Source organism: Papio anubis, chromosome 1 (assembly GCF_008728515.1).
Source record: "Papio anubis isolate 15944 chromosome 1, Panubis1.0, whole genome shotgun sequence".
Lineage (NCBI taxonomy): Eukaryota > Metazoa > Chordata > Mammalia > Primates > Cercopithecidae > Papio > Papio anubis.
Genome location: NC_044976.1, coordinates 154,731,130 through 154,745,616, shown reverse-complemented (window position 1 = coordinate 154,745,616; position 14,487 = coordinate 154,731,130). Strand labels below are relative to the sequence as shown.

The 14,487-nt window shown below is 48.3% G+C and overlaps 1 protein-coding gene across 2 annotated transcripts; it reads right to left on the bottom strand.

Moving 5' to 3' along the window:
• Positions 1 to 1,098: 1,098 nt before the first annotated feature.
• FCAMR (Fc fragment of IgA and IgM receptor) lies at positions 1,099 to 14,193 on the bottom strand. 2 transcript variants are annotated; one of them, XM_009188510.4, is made up of 8 exons: positions 13,887 to 14,193; positions 13,673 to 13,803; positions 10,633 to 10,693; positions 9,257 to 9,400; positions 5,773 to 6,111; positions 4,009 to 4,780; positions 3,266 to 3,384; positions 1,099 to 2,148 (listed from the first exon to the last, which is right to left on the bottom strand). In XM_009188510.4, the coding sequence occupies exons 2-8, from the start codon at positions 13,709 to 13,711 to the stop codon at positions 1,988 to 1,990; spliced, it is 1,635 nt and encodes a 544-aa protein (XP_009186774.1). In that variant the 5' UTR covers positions 13,712 to 13,803; positions 13,887 to 14,193; the 3' UTR covers positions 1,099 to 1,987. The 2 variants fall into 2 exon arrangements, with proteins under 2 accessions (XP_009186774.1, XP_009186777.1); XM_009188513.4 differs by lacking the exon at positions 13,887 to 14,193 and having other exon boundaries at positions 5,773 to 6,017; positions 13,673 to 13,783.
• Between the last annotated feature and the right edge of the window lie 294 nt (positions 14,194 to 14,487).

Sequence of the window (14,487 nt, the reverse complement as noted above, 5' to 3'; positions counted from 1 at the left end):
AATCTAGCATTAGAAACAGTCTGGGTGCTGGGCCCATCCCTGCCACAAATGAGAACCAATTCCTGGAAATGATCATGAAACCTTCCATGCACAAGCCTAAGAGAGAGAGAGAGAAAGAAGCAAGCCTTTTGACCTTTATACAGGAAAGGACCTGGCCAGATGCCTAGACCATAAATCCAAGCAAGGGGCACAGTGATCCAGAACATAGCTGTGAAGGTGGGCTGCTCTGAGTGGTCTTGGCTGAAGTACACACCTTGCAGAGCCTGCTCCCTCATTGATTGAATGGGATCCATGATGTCTGTACTATCTCTGTTACAGGATTTTTTGGGGCAGGTCATCGAGAAAGTGAACAGGAAAATAGTCTCGAGAGATGACTGTGGTATCCTTGATTTTTGACAATGAATTTTGCTTTGGTACAATGCTCAGCAATGGTGAACTGAAAAAGGCCCTGAACCACGGTCACGAGTTCTCTTTGCTAGTCCTCACAGTGCTATAACTAACTGGGTTAACTGGGTGACTTTAAACAAGCATCCCCCACCTGTACTTAACCCTGCTGGGCCTCATGTCCCTCTTTTCTAGAATGAGGGCTTTAGACTAGTTAATCTCTAAAGATCTGTTAGCTTTGAAATTCTGTGATTCCATGTGGTTAGATGTGTGCAACTTCCCTACTTATCCAAAACAACAGGTTTCTCTTACAAGCCATGAAACCTGCATCTCCTTGATTTTCTTGGTACAATGTCCGTGTTCAGAACCAGATATGAAGAGGTATTACTGAAGGATTTCTGTGCTGCTGACAGCTTAGAAGGGAGGGCTAAGCCTTCTGGAAATGTCTACCTGGCAATTCTCAGCTTGATATTGGAGCCTATCTTTCCTTTCTGCCTCCACTGCTCAGGCTATTCCATCCAACAATGGAGCCCAGACAGTTTGCCAGCGGATCTGGCAAAAGAAAAGAGTGGATGTGATTCCTGGAAAGGCAGTGGGGCCAAGGGTGGAGCGAAAGTTCCCTGACAGGCATGAGGTGATGTAGTTACAGGGCAGAATCCACATAAAATTCCTCTCTTTTGTCTCCCACCTCACCCCCAAAAACCATCTTCCAGCTTCACCAACAGTCCTCCATATCGAGGATTTATAAGCAACTGAACAAGAGGGGCTTTATGAAGAAGGCAAGAATCTACTGAAAATACCCTGCTCCTCCATGAATGTAGGAAAATCCCAGAAAATCTTGGCCAGGTCAAAAGGTCTACGTCACAATGAGCCTGGGTCCAAATGGGGGGGGATGATGTGAAGAATGGGTGTTTGCCCTTTTGGTCTCAGTGTAGAAACCAGCTGCCTGTGGGGTCATCTAAGGGACCCCGAAAAGGAGGGACAGAAGCCCAGAGGGACCCAGAGCTCTTGCAGAGGCAGGGTGCCCAGAGGCCACTGAGCCCCCAAGTCAGTCAATCGGCCACAGGTATTTATTGGGGTCCTACTGAGTTGGAAGTTCTCTGGGGCACATCACAAGACAGATAAAACGCAATTACTGCCCTAAAGGAGCTTAGAATCTGCTTGAGAAGGCAAGGCTGGTACACTTAAATACAATTAAATGTGAGTGGGAGCCTGAGTGCTAACAATAGTCAGAAAAGGGGCCCCCAGCAAGGGCTGGGAGTGATGATAGAGGATTTGTCACTTTCCACACTTATTGGAAGCCTCTTCTATTTTCAAACATTCAGGAATGGAAATTTCACGCTTTTCCTAGGTGACCTCTTCCAATGTTTTATACAACTTTCTTGAAGTCTCCTTTGAGTCATCTTGTAACCTTCGGACGTGGATAATGCTTGACTTTCTTGGGCCCAAGGACAGCCAGCCTTTCTTCCGTGGGTGGAGCCCCGGCTTCATCAGCTTCTCTTCCCACAGGTGAAGGAAGGATGATGGAAAGAGGCTGGGGTCCTGGAGGCCTTTGATCTTGGTCCTCCTCCCATGGTAACTGAGCAGTTCATCTTTCTGTCCCTCAGGGTCCTGGATTCCTCTCTGGGGCAGTCAGGCTGGCCTCAGCAGGAAGAGAGTCATCCTGGAGCATCTTTCTTTCCACATGGGGCAGCTGGTCTGGTTGGAGGTTCACTTCCAGAAAATGTGTCATCTGAATTAGGGTGACCCTTTCTGCTTCTTGAGCTGCAGAGACACAGAGCAGACTGTGAGGGCTCTGGGTAAGGACAGCACTGACTCTGATTTCCTAAGAACCACTCCCACCCACTGCAAGTTTTCAAGAACTTTCTGACACAGAAGCAATGGAGCCCTAGTTGGTTAGGTTAAGCCAGCCTAGCCCCTGATAGGACTTGGACTTCGGGACCTGGGTCTGAGAACCTTAGCCTCCTCCACTTGCTGACAGAAACTCTCACCCTTTCTTCACTAGGTCTACATATCACAGAGCCGTCACTTTAATAAGAGTACTTAAACCTGGGCACATTGCTCTCAGAGAATCTTAGCAGGGCCTTGCAGAAAGGGGAAAATACAAGGTTTGATCCCAGGTCTGGACCCTGCACTCCTGCTCTCTGCTGTGAGGGTTGCTTATGAGGCTTATGATTAACATAGGCATCACAGCCTTTGTAATCCTCCAGGAACTTCTCCTTATGCTCTGGGATGCCATTGATACATAAGTACAGAGAAAATTTCTGATTTTATTGATTAAAAACCAAGGCAGTTTGGGCAGGGTGGCTCATGCCTATAATCCCAGCAATTTGGGAGGCCTAGGATCACTTGATGTCAGGAGTTCAACACCATTCTGGCCAATACGGTGACACCCCATCTCTACTAAAAATACAAAAATTGGCCAGGCATGATGGTACACACCTGTAGTCCTAGCTACTTGGGAAGCTGAGGCAGGAGAATTGCTTGAATCTGGGAGACAGAGGATGTAGTGAGCCAAGACTGCACCATTACGCTCCAGCCTGGATGACAGAACAAGACTCTGTCAAAAAAAAAAAGAAAAGAAAAGAAAGGAAGGAAGGAAGGAAGGAAGGAAGGAAGGAAGGAAGGAAAGAAAGAAAGAAAGAAGAAAGGAAGAAAGGAAGGAAGAAAAAGAAAGAAGAAAGAAAGAAAGAGAAAAAAAAAAAGAAAAAAAGAAGAAAGAAAGAAAAGAAACGAAGGCCAAGAGTGGTTAAATGTTTCAGGCTAGAATTTAGCTTTTCTACACTGAAAAGTCCTGGCAGGACTCTACGCCTGCCCAGCCCTGAGGGTGTCAGGTGGGAACCAGAACTCTTCTGTTTAGCCTTGGGACTACTGAACTCACAGGTCCTCCTTCTCCGGAGCTTCCTTTGCAATAGAACCAGAGCCATAAGCATAAACAGGGCCAGCATGGTAGAGACAGGAGCCAGGGTCCGAGAGCTGCTTTCATCTTCTGGAAAAGCACTAGAGCGGGGATGGAAAGAGCACAGGAGAGAGGAGGTTGGAGCCGGGCAGAAGATTAAAGACCATTTGCCCACGTCCTCATTTTACAGGTGGGGGAGCTGAGGGCAACCAGGTCGCAAGTGGGCGACCCTGGTTCCCATGGCAGGTTAGTGGCAGAGCTGGGACTAGAATCTCTGTCTTCAGGCTTCCAAGCCCAAATCCTTTTCCCTCTTCCATCCATCCGTGTGTGGGCCCTGCAATGCCTCCCAGTGAGAAAGAGGCGGTAGTCAGTGACTCCAGCCTCAGCAGTGGGCTCTGCCACAACCTTTCCTTGTGGCTTCAGTGCATCACCCACTCTCTCTGGAGTTTCTATTCTTCATCTTTAAAAACAGAAAATCCTAATGAAGGTTCCAGCCTAAATATTGTCTTTCTGTCATTTAGATATCACTTGAAAACCACATGGAAATACTCAGGGAGCGTTCTCACAGCAAGGCCCCTTGAGTGAGGGAGGGCATCTGATGTGTATGTCACTGTCTTGTGGGTACAAAGGGAGAGAAGTGAGCAGAGGGAGAGGGGCCTCCCTTGCATGCCGGGGATGAGACAGATGTGGGGCCCCCTGACTGGGAGAAGGTGCCTGGGGGTTACCTCTTCACAGAGGACTCCTTGCCAGGGGGCCTCCAGGGTCCTACTGCCGGGGCCTGGCTCAGCGTTGCTTGGGGACGTCTGTCTCCAGTGGCAGCATCTAGGTCCCCTGCAGCACTTCCTTCCCCAGATGCTGCCTCTATGCTGGTCCACACACCTGCAGCTGGAGTTCCCAAGGTCCACAAGCCTACAGCTGGAGTTGTTTCTCCAACATAGCCCAGAGATTGTTGCTTAGAAACTGGCGTTGCTTGTGGGAGGATTTCCCAGGCCAGAGTTTCTGAGACCAGAGCTGGTGGCCTAATGGTTCCTAGGACATTTTTGGCCGCATCAAGAGTGATCCTGACCCCCTCTGTGTCCTCCTTTGGCCTATCAGCCTTGGTAGTTGTCATCTCCCTCCTGTCCTTGCTGGCTCTCGCCCCGTTTGTCACTGAGCTTCTGGTGCCCCCCAAAACACCTTCTGTTGTATTGGACATGCTTCTGCTTTTTGCAGCTGGACTCTCTGGAATAGGAGCTGGTACTTTGACGGAACCCTCCGCCCAGCTGCCTGTCCCTGGAGCTGCTAGCCTGGTTGCTCCTGGGGTTTGGCTTCCCTCAGCTGAAGCTGTGGTCATGCTGGTTCCTGGAGTTGAAGCAACTGTGTCCCATGCTGTCCCCTGTCCTGAGGTCTGGGTGGTTCCTGGGGTCCATCTATTGGCCACCGGAAATGCTGTTCCATAGGATCGCATGGTGAGCTCCCCAACAGCTGGAGTGGCTGTGGGGAGGGTGCTGGAGGGACCTGTGTGGACAGCAGAGGGAAGCCACATGGGAAGGCTGGCAGGCGGCCTACTGGTTTTGGCAAAGGACACCAGGTTTCACATGTCTGCTAAGTGGAATGCAACCTCACTAAGAGATGCAGTCTTTGACCAATAAGATGGATAAAATAAAAAATAGGAAAATTTTTCATTATCCATTATCTGTGGCAGGCATTCTCTAGTCTGTGGCAGACACTGACATGTTATATTCCTATTTCCTTTTCCCATGCCCACATATTTTCTATCCAGCTGTCTTGAACCCCCAAGCTGCTTTCTCCAGAGGCCCACCTTCCAGCAGGTATTGGTCTTCAAAGAAGACAAAAGAAACACTGCAGTTCTAGCAGAGCAGCCAGTTGCAGCAGGCGGCTGGAGAGCAGCATCTAATAGAATTAACCTGCTCTCAGGCTGCCTTCTGTCATGCTGTCTCCTCTGCCAAGTGGCCTTTCACAGCCTGGATGCCCTTCCTATGCTCTGGGTGCCTGACTTGGGATCAACAACCAGAACCTGCCACAGAGGGCCTAGGCCTGGGATCTGTCAGATGCCTGCTGAGGGGCTCAGCAAGAGTCTGTGTGAGGGACAGCCCAGTTGCAATTCTTCTGTCCTGCCTGTCACACCTCCTCTGCAGTCCTGCCGCTTCTCTGCATGTCTGAACATGTAGCTCTCAGGATCCTAAGAAGCCGCATTATCCCATTCTTGGAGCCATCTCCAAATATATATTTCATGACATTTGGGGGACTCGGGTGGAAGAGTGTACATGCATTCCCTGGGGGAAGTTTTTCCTAAAATCTCCCTTTCTTTTGAAGGTAGCCTTCTTCTGAAATGAAAGCCTACTTCTTAAAGTCTTTGCCTTGCCCCAGCTTTTCATTGTCACTTCCCTAATGTTTCAAGCCCTTCTAGGTCTCTGAGCCTTCTCTCGCACTTCCTCCTTCCTAGAACGTGCTTCACCAAGCTTGACCCATCAGGCATCAGCTCGTACCTGCAGAGATGGTCAGATTCATGCTTAAGAACAGCATGGCATTTTCACTTCCAATGCCGCAGAGGTAGCATCCGATGTCATCCGGGGACAGTTGGGACAGCCTCACCACAAACAGGCCTCTCTGTGGAAAGTCTGTGAGGGCCACACGGTCACGATAGCGATGGTGAGTGTAGTGGCTGGTGGACACAATGGTCTGGCAGATCCATCTTGGGGGCCCCAGACGGCACCAGTACTTCCTTTGGTGCCTGTTGACAGATGAGGGGGCATAATGGCAGTGGATGGTGACAGCTCCTCCAGGCTCCCCAGACACCAGCCTTGAGCCCTTCAATGCATTTGGAGCTGTAGAAAGAGAAGGAAGTCAAAGGAGAGGGAGTGGTGAGCATAGTCACTGTTTGGGGAGTCACGAGCTCTGAACTCTGCCAGAATTAGAGGTCAGGCCAGAAAATGCCACTGTGAACATGGCGCAGAATCAATATAGAAATGGCAGAACTCAGCCATTGGGAAAGCCGATGTTGCCCTGAGGTATGGAAGATGAAAATGTCATCATAATCTTACCCACTATTTAGCTAACACTTATCCTGTGCTATCCTGGTCCATCCAGAGCATGGTTCCCCTGTGCTCCAATGCAGATGTTTAAAATGATGCTATCTAAGCACATGAATGAGGGCTGAGGCAACATCTGACACTCACTCACTCAGTCACTCCTCACTGTAGGTTTAGACAACACCGTCCAAACGATGCCACCGACGATAACATTAAATGATAATTTATCATTAAAATACAAAAATATTCACAATTATAAACAAGGACCCTTTCAGGACACCAGTGATGATTCCCTGATAGAAGGACTCTGGTTTGCATGGAATGTAAAAGAGAGATGCTAAACAGTAAGAATATATCAGTGTATCTTTCATGTGCAAAAGACGAGGAGCCCTGAAACACGAGAATCCCGTTCTGCTTGCTGGGTACCTGTCTGGACCAGTGGTTGCAAAATTCTTCACACTAGTCACTTTTCCATAGAAACAGAAACAACCAAATGCCACCATATAAGCACAGATGAGCAGTACTGTGAATATGTCTGCTTGGCAACAGGCATAAGGACAATTTGTAGTTGAACCACATATATGGCCAGCTTCCTGAATGACTTAAATGTGATGGGGTGCAAGCAGAAACAAAGTTTATTCTTTCTCTCACTGCCTCTTCATATCTTCTCCATGGACATCTCTGATCCTTGATGAAATCTCAGGCACAATCTCATGTGTAGTAGCTTTCATAATCTCTCCTGGATAACAAAAAGCCCCGCTTAGTCTAAACTTACACATCCAGTCCAGTCCAATGAAAGATTACAACTCCAATCTCTTGCCCAGTCAAAACCTTTTCCTTTCTCCCAGCTGGGCTTGGAGTCTGTCATGGAGGAGGGGGGCATGGTTGGGGTCTCTTGCTTTGCTCTACCCCTTCCCCTATTCAAAGCTTCTGTTTGGGGGTCCCTGCAGGGTTGGGTAGAGTGGGGAGAGGAGAGGTGAATGAGACAGTTGTGATCTGCCCTTGGTGCTTTCTGGGCATGGCAGATGACCAAGATTGCCTCTTTTTTGCCTACCAGATATATTTTTAACATATATGGCTGTCGTTCTCTCCTTATGAGAACTGCATGTTTTTCTGCTGGCCTTTGGTGGCCACCACCCACAAGCCTATGACTTCTGGCTATCTGCCCTGCTCTGTGGTCATAGTCCCCTCTGGGTGGCCCTCTAGGTGGAGGCCCTGCATTTAACACAGGAAGCACACCTGTGTCCTGTGGTCAGAAGAAATCTGGGACAAAGGGCAAGCTTGTTGAGTGACTTTCTGGAAGTTCCTTCTCTTACTTGGCTTAAAGTGAGGAAAAAGTGATGTCTCCTGTCCCCTGGGACAAGTGGAGGGGACCACAACACAGGGACATCTCTCTGACACAGTGAGCTCTGCAGCCGCTGATGATTCTCTCCCTCCCTCATTTGGCCTGGACAGATTCCCTCGGGGCTGTTGCTGGGACTAGCTCTATGGTGTCTTTCTGCAGCCCTGGACATGTGGTTCAGCATCTTGCGGTAGGATGTGGATGCCTGGCACCTATCAGTTTGTTCTGTCTTTAGGACCTCTAAACCCCAGAAAGTGCAGTTTAATATCCTTGATTTGGTTTGGATGTTTGTCCCCTCCAAATCTCATGCTGAAATGTGTTTCCCAATGTTGAAGGTGGGCCTGGTGGGAGGTGATTGAGTCGTGGGGGCATCCATCATGAATGGTTTAGCACCATCCCCTTGATGCTAAATGAGTTATTTCTCAGTTCACATGAGATCTGGGGCCTCCCCTCACCCCTTCTCTTGCTCCCTCTCTCGCTATGTGCTGTGCTGCTCCTGTTTTGCCTCCCCCATGAGCAAACGCTCCCTAAAGCCTCACCAGAAGCCAAGCAGATACCGGCACCATGCTTCCTGTACAGCCTGCAGAACCATGAGCAAAAGTATGCTTCTTTTCTGTATAAATTACCCAGTGTCAGGTATTTCTTTATAGCACTGTAAAAATGGCCTAATATAATCCTATTACCAGGAACGGTTAAGCAGTTTGTGGGTGCCAGAGCAAAATGAAAATGCAGGACTTCTTGTTCAAAAGTTATTAGGAATTTCAACATGGCAACAGCAGAGCATTAAGCCAAGTACCTTCTGAGTATGGGGTCCTGTGTGGATGCACAAGCCCGGGAAACCTACCCTGCCTATTATGTGTGTACTCAGGTCTAATTACTGGAAGAGTAGAGGTCATAAATGTTATGGCTGTACTGATACTCACTGTAAGTTTAATTAAACAACACAACCCAAACCATGCCACTAATGGGAAAGTTAAATTACCATTCAAATTTACCGAGTTGTGAATATTTGCAATATTCACAATGACAAACAAGGACCATTTCAGGACAACAGTGATGATGCCCTGATAAAGTGTGCATACCCCGGATTTCAGGGATTTTCCTGATCTGCATGTGGCACATTTGAGAGGAGCATGGTTCCATTAATCAGCAGGACGGGGTGGTCTGACTTTACAGTAGAAAGCTGATTAAGAACCCTTAATCGACCCTTGCAATGCACATAATTTTTTATTAATACCAAAGTTAAGAACCAATACCTTAAGGATTTATTTGATAGATCACTGATCAGTAGCTCTTTGTTATAAATAATAATTAAGGTTTGGGAAATTTTATATTAACTACCGTAAGAATTCAAGACCAGGCCAGCATTTTAGGGTCAATGTGTACCCACCTGGGGGCCCTGATGCCAATTCTCTGCTCATCCGTGGAGGTGGGTGCCCTGGCTCTCATCTCATCATTGTTACTCAGCAATTGTCTATTGCTATGGCTTCCATTAGGAGAGGCTAGGGCTGCCTATAGCTGTAGGGAGCCTGACTTGGTCTGAGAGAGCCTGAGAGGTCTGAGGTCCATGGCTGAACAAAGGGAGGGTAGAGGTTGTACCTGCAAAGGAGCTCTCCTCCCTCCAGCAGAGTGGCGACGAAGGCCTGAGTGTTCCCATGGTCCGGAGATGGGTCCTGGAGGGGAGAGAGCCCTCCCACAGCCATCTCGGATGGGGTCTTTCTTGTGGAAGGGCGAAAGAAGAACCTGCAGCAAAGGAAGGAGGTGGGTCATCAGGGAGCCATCCATGTGTCCAGAAAGGCACCCACAGAGGAAGAAGCAAACAGCCAGCTCCAAACCCCTGCCAGGCCACATAGCTCCAGGCCATCCATCAAGTAAGAGCTGCCTGCCCTCCTGCAGCTTCTTCCTCCCACTGCTACCACCTTGCTGGGGTCTCAGGCAGCAACTGCCTAGGGGGGTGCTGCTAGGCAGCTGCGAAGGGGGTAGGGAAGTGGGAAGGCAGCAACCACACCCCCTTCCTGGACTGCAGGCCTTGTGGGGATGAGGGAGTATACCTTTAAATGAAGATTAAAGTGCTGACCAAAGCATTTAACTGGAAACTTTAAATGATCAAATTTAGAACATTTGAGACTTAAATCAATTAATTTAGGACTGTTACTTAGCAGAAAAATCATGGGCCTGCCTGAGTTGTCATTTGGGGGCAGGGGAAGCCTGCTGTTACTGAAAATTTTAAAAGGGACAGCAGGAGGTTAAAAAGGTGGCGTGATTTTATCACACAGAGTGCTTACTCAAATATTGGGTGCTTTTTTTTGTTTTTATTTTTCTTTTGAGATGGAGTCTCGCTCTGTTGCCCAGGCTGGAGTACTGTGGCACAATCTCAGCTTACTGCAACCTCTGCCTCCCGGATTCAAGCGATTCTTCTGCCTCAGCCTCCCAAGTAGCTGGGACTACAGGTGCGTGCCACCACGCCCAGCTAATTTTTGTATTTTTAGTAGAGACAGGATTTCACCATGTTGGTCAGGCTGGTCTCGAACCCCTGACCTTGTGATCTGCCTGCCTTGGCCTGCCAAAGTGCTGGGAGTATAGGTGTGAGCCACTGCGCCCAGACTTACTGGCTACCTTTGATTCATTAAAATTCTGATTTGTTTTTAAGCCAGTTGTTAATCCTTTTTTTTTTGTATTATCATAGAATTTTCATTCATTCATTAATTTATTCAGTCATTACTTATTAAGCATCTATTTGGAACTAGATTCTAGGTACTGGGTACTCTTGGCGCATACTCATTATATTCCTCAATGGTTCCTTATTACCATCAGAATAAAATCTACTACAGCGTGGAGATGGGGCCATTTGTCATCTAAGCATGGTTTATACCTGGACAGTTTTACCATACCAGCCTGTGAGGAACTTTAGGGCAGCCTGGAAGACTCAGGTCTGGTTTTGTAAGCCCTGAACCTGGGCTGGGTTTGGGACTCACCTTGTAGCAGGCACAAAATGAGGAAGAAAGGCATTTTCCATCCTGCCTTCCTGTTGGCAACCTGCAAAAAACACTGTAAATGAAAAGAGGCCTGAGAGAAGCTGGGTGAGGGCAGTGGGGACTTGAGAGAACAAACATCTTCTCGCTTTGGGATCTTGGTTTGCTCGGCGCAGGGGCTGGGTTGCAAATATCTGAGAGTAAGACAAGCACTTCCCTCCCTGAGAAAGCATGACTTTATCCTTAGCCTCCTAAGCATGCACATTTTGGTCACGTCCACGAGGCTAAAATGTCCCTTACCCTTAAGGGTTCTGGGTTCAGAAGAGATGAAACTCCCTCTGTAGGATTCTAGCCTGGGCACCCACTTGCCAGCCTGGAGCTCTGAGTTTGTGAGAGCACCGTGTAATGGAAAGGCCACATTTGAAGTCTAAACTCTAGTTGGAATTGTGGGATCTTGGAAAGTTAGTCTCAGGGATTCGATTCCTTTTCAGGGGAATGAAGGAATCTGCATGGGGTTGTTGTTTCACAGCTTAAGTGAGATTGTGGTAAAGTGCCAGCAATGAGCCTGGAGTAGTCCACTTCTGTTCCTCTCCTCGCCACTTCCTGTTCACAGAAGGGGAATTGGTTTTTTCAAGGGAAGATTTCTGTTTCACTGTTAGTGTGCCTCTGGTCAGTAACAAGGAGTTAAAAATTAAATCTCAGACCAAGCAGCTCTCTGCACTGGGGTGCTATTCTGTTTCTTCTCCACAACTTCTAGAAAGCCCTCTCTGTCCCCCAATCCACACTGACCTTCACCCCTCTCTGGTCTCTCCCACTGGCCTGGGGAGCTTCCAGAGGGGACGGCTTTGTGTTTCATCCCTCTCCCATCATGCTCTGAAAGGGGATCTAGCACGTTGTAGATGTGAAATGCACAGCTATTGTGAACAGTAACCCTCCTCTTTTAATGGACACCCTACTGATCACTACTCAAAGGTCTTTCACCACTTGCTGATGAAAAAGACAGATTGTGGCACCACTTGCTGATGAAAAAGACAGATTGTGGCTGGGTGCGGTGGCTCATGCCTGAAATCCCAGCGCTTTGGGAGGCCGAGGTGGGTGGCTCATGAGGTTAGGAGTTCAAGACCAGCCTGACCAACATGGTGAAACCTCGTCTGTACTAAAAATACAAAAGTTAGCCCGACATGGTGGCACACGCCTGTAATCCCAGCTACTCAGGAGACTAAGGCAGTAGAATTACTTGAACCCAGAAGGTGGAGGTTGCAGTGAGCCCATGCCACTGCACTCCCACTTGGGTGACAGAGCAAGACTCTGTCTCAAAAAAAAAAAAAAAAGACAGACATTGTACGTTATACTTCTTTTGTATTCCCTAGAGGGTATTCATGGATGCTTTTTGATTGATTAAAAATCAACTCTTTGAATCTATCTACTGCTTCTGTTTCTGGGACCTATAGATTTTTTAAAAAGCAAACTAAAGTTAGCCAGTGAGTTTTCTTCCTATTCTGTTATGTTCCTCACTACTGTTAAGGACAGGCGCTAACAGTCCATGGTTTGGCCCATGGGCAGAAACCCCCTCACTCCCCAAACAGTTTAAGCCATGCAAAGCCACTGGCCAGTTTGGGACACAGGCTGTGCAGGAGGGAATCACAAAGAGGAAAACAGGGAATAGGGGAAAAAAGGAGGCAAAGGAAGTAGGAGAAAGGGGAGAGAAAAGGAGAGGTAGGAGGTGAAAGAAGGGAAAAGGGAAGAGAGGGGACAGAAGAGAAAAGTAGAGAGTCCATGGGGTGGCCCTGAGCTTGTTTTCCTGCAATGAGACTTGGCAAGTTGTCACCTCAGCTTGGCTCTGCCCAGCCCTCTCCACTGAGGCCTTTCCCTGTTCTATCCAGTTTGAGTCCCAAGGGAGGCCAGATCTTTAAAAGTCGATAGGCTCTTTATGCATGTTTCTGTGCCTTCCCTCTAGCAAGTCCCCTAGCTTGGGCACTGCGATGGCAGTCTCAGACCCTTCCCTGCCTTACAGAGCTTCCTGTCCCCACCCGGAGACTCTCCCAGGGTGTTCTTGCACCTAATTCATAATTTGATTAATATTCGCCAAGTCCTGGCTGATTCTGGGGCTGGCACCTAGACACCCGCTGGGCAAATTTTTCTAAAGCACTAAGTGCTGATGCAGCATGTGTTGGGGCCAAAGTCTCTGCATCACACCATCCAGTTCCTCTGAAGCCACCGGTGCAGCAATCTCTGGGCTTCAGGAAGAAAAGCCGGTTCCATGGGGCAATGAGGAAGCAGGAGTATAAGATAAAATGTTTCCAGGGAATTATCAGCTTTGATTGGAAGCTGGAAGGATAATATTCAACGGAATGTCTCCAAGTCACCCTCTCTGCCAATGACCTTCAGAAATCCTTTCTCCAGGAGACAGGGGGCCATAATTCAGTAGCCTGGGGCCACAGGCTTCTGTTACTGCACACTGCATTTTAGGGGATGAGACCACATGAGGGTACTCTCTTGTCTTGCTGGGAAGGGCATGCACCTCACCTCAGCTTCAGCACAGGCTGCTGTGTGACTTCCCAGATGCCTACTGGCCCTCTGAGCCCCAGTTCATTCCTATCCCCTCTCCACATCCCCCGGGCAGCAGATAAGAAGGGAAGGAGTCAGGGTGGTATAGAGGAGAGAGCACAGAACCAGGACTCAGGAGGGGCTGCAGCAGCCTGAGGCAGCTGCAATAACTTGGCCAATGTTCTGTTCCTCTCCTCTATGAAAGAAGAGCTTTGCCCACATGTTCTCCATGTTTCTTCTCTTTGTAACGTTTTTTTGGTTCTAAATTATCCAGGACTTCTAAGGAACCATGCACTCTGGTGGGTGTGAGCAGAATAATAGGGAACTGAGAGGGAGCCCTTATGTTCTGGACCCTAGAACCCTTAACTGGCCTCCTGGGAAGAAGCCCACCTGCTCTGGGAAGGGCACTGAGGAGCATGTGTGACAGCTATGACTGCAGTTCACCCCCCACATTCAGAGGCAAGATCCCAACCTCCAGGAGAAAGCCTCATTTCACCTTTTGTTCTCTGAGCTTCAGTGTGGCCTCTCCATCCATCTCAGTCCAGAAACAAGATCCACGTGGACTTTTCTTCTCATGAGATGCAGGTGTTTGGACGTCTTCTAGTTGCTCTTCTTTAAACCTGGAGACTGAGAAGTCAAGGTGGTATGTTGGAAAGCAGCTGGAGCTAGCAACAGAAGGTTGGGGTGTAAGGCATAGCTCTGTCACTCACCTCAAGTCACTTCTTTTTGGATTTTATTATTTATAAGAGGAAGCCAGTCCTAATCCCTTGTCGTTCTTACTGTCACTTATTCCTGAAGAACTTTTCCAAGGGTGGTAACAGGAGCTTCAAGAAAGAAAACAGTGATCCATGTCCTTCCTCCTCCTGTGTCCCCTCCAGTCCAGGGTCTCAGACTATTTAGGGTGCCCCAGCTTACCAGCCCATTCAGGCATCTCCCAGACAAGTGATGCAACAACTTGGGCAGGAGGGCAGGGAAAATTCAAAATTCAAGAGAGGAATTCCCCTGCCATTTGGCTGGCAGCTGGTGCCCTTCAGCTGACCTGGCCCCTCCAACTCTCATAGAGAAGCACTTTGGGCAGCTTGGATCACTGACTTCAGAGCTGCATGAGCTGGTGGTTACTAATTCATGTTCTGGACAAAGCATAATACAGTAAATGAGACGATCTTCATGGAAAGAAGACACTGAGAAGTGTGGCTTACCCAAATAGATGACATACTTGAAAAATACCCCAATATTTCCATTTGGAAAATAGTTTATGGGTTTTTTTTCCTTGTAAAAGATGTGATCTTCCAATCTCTGTTGGTCTGAAAC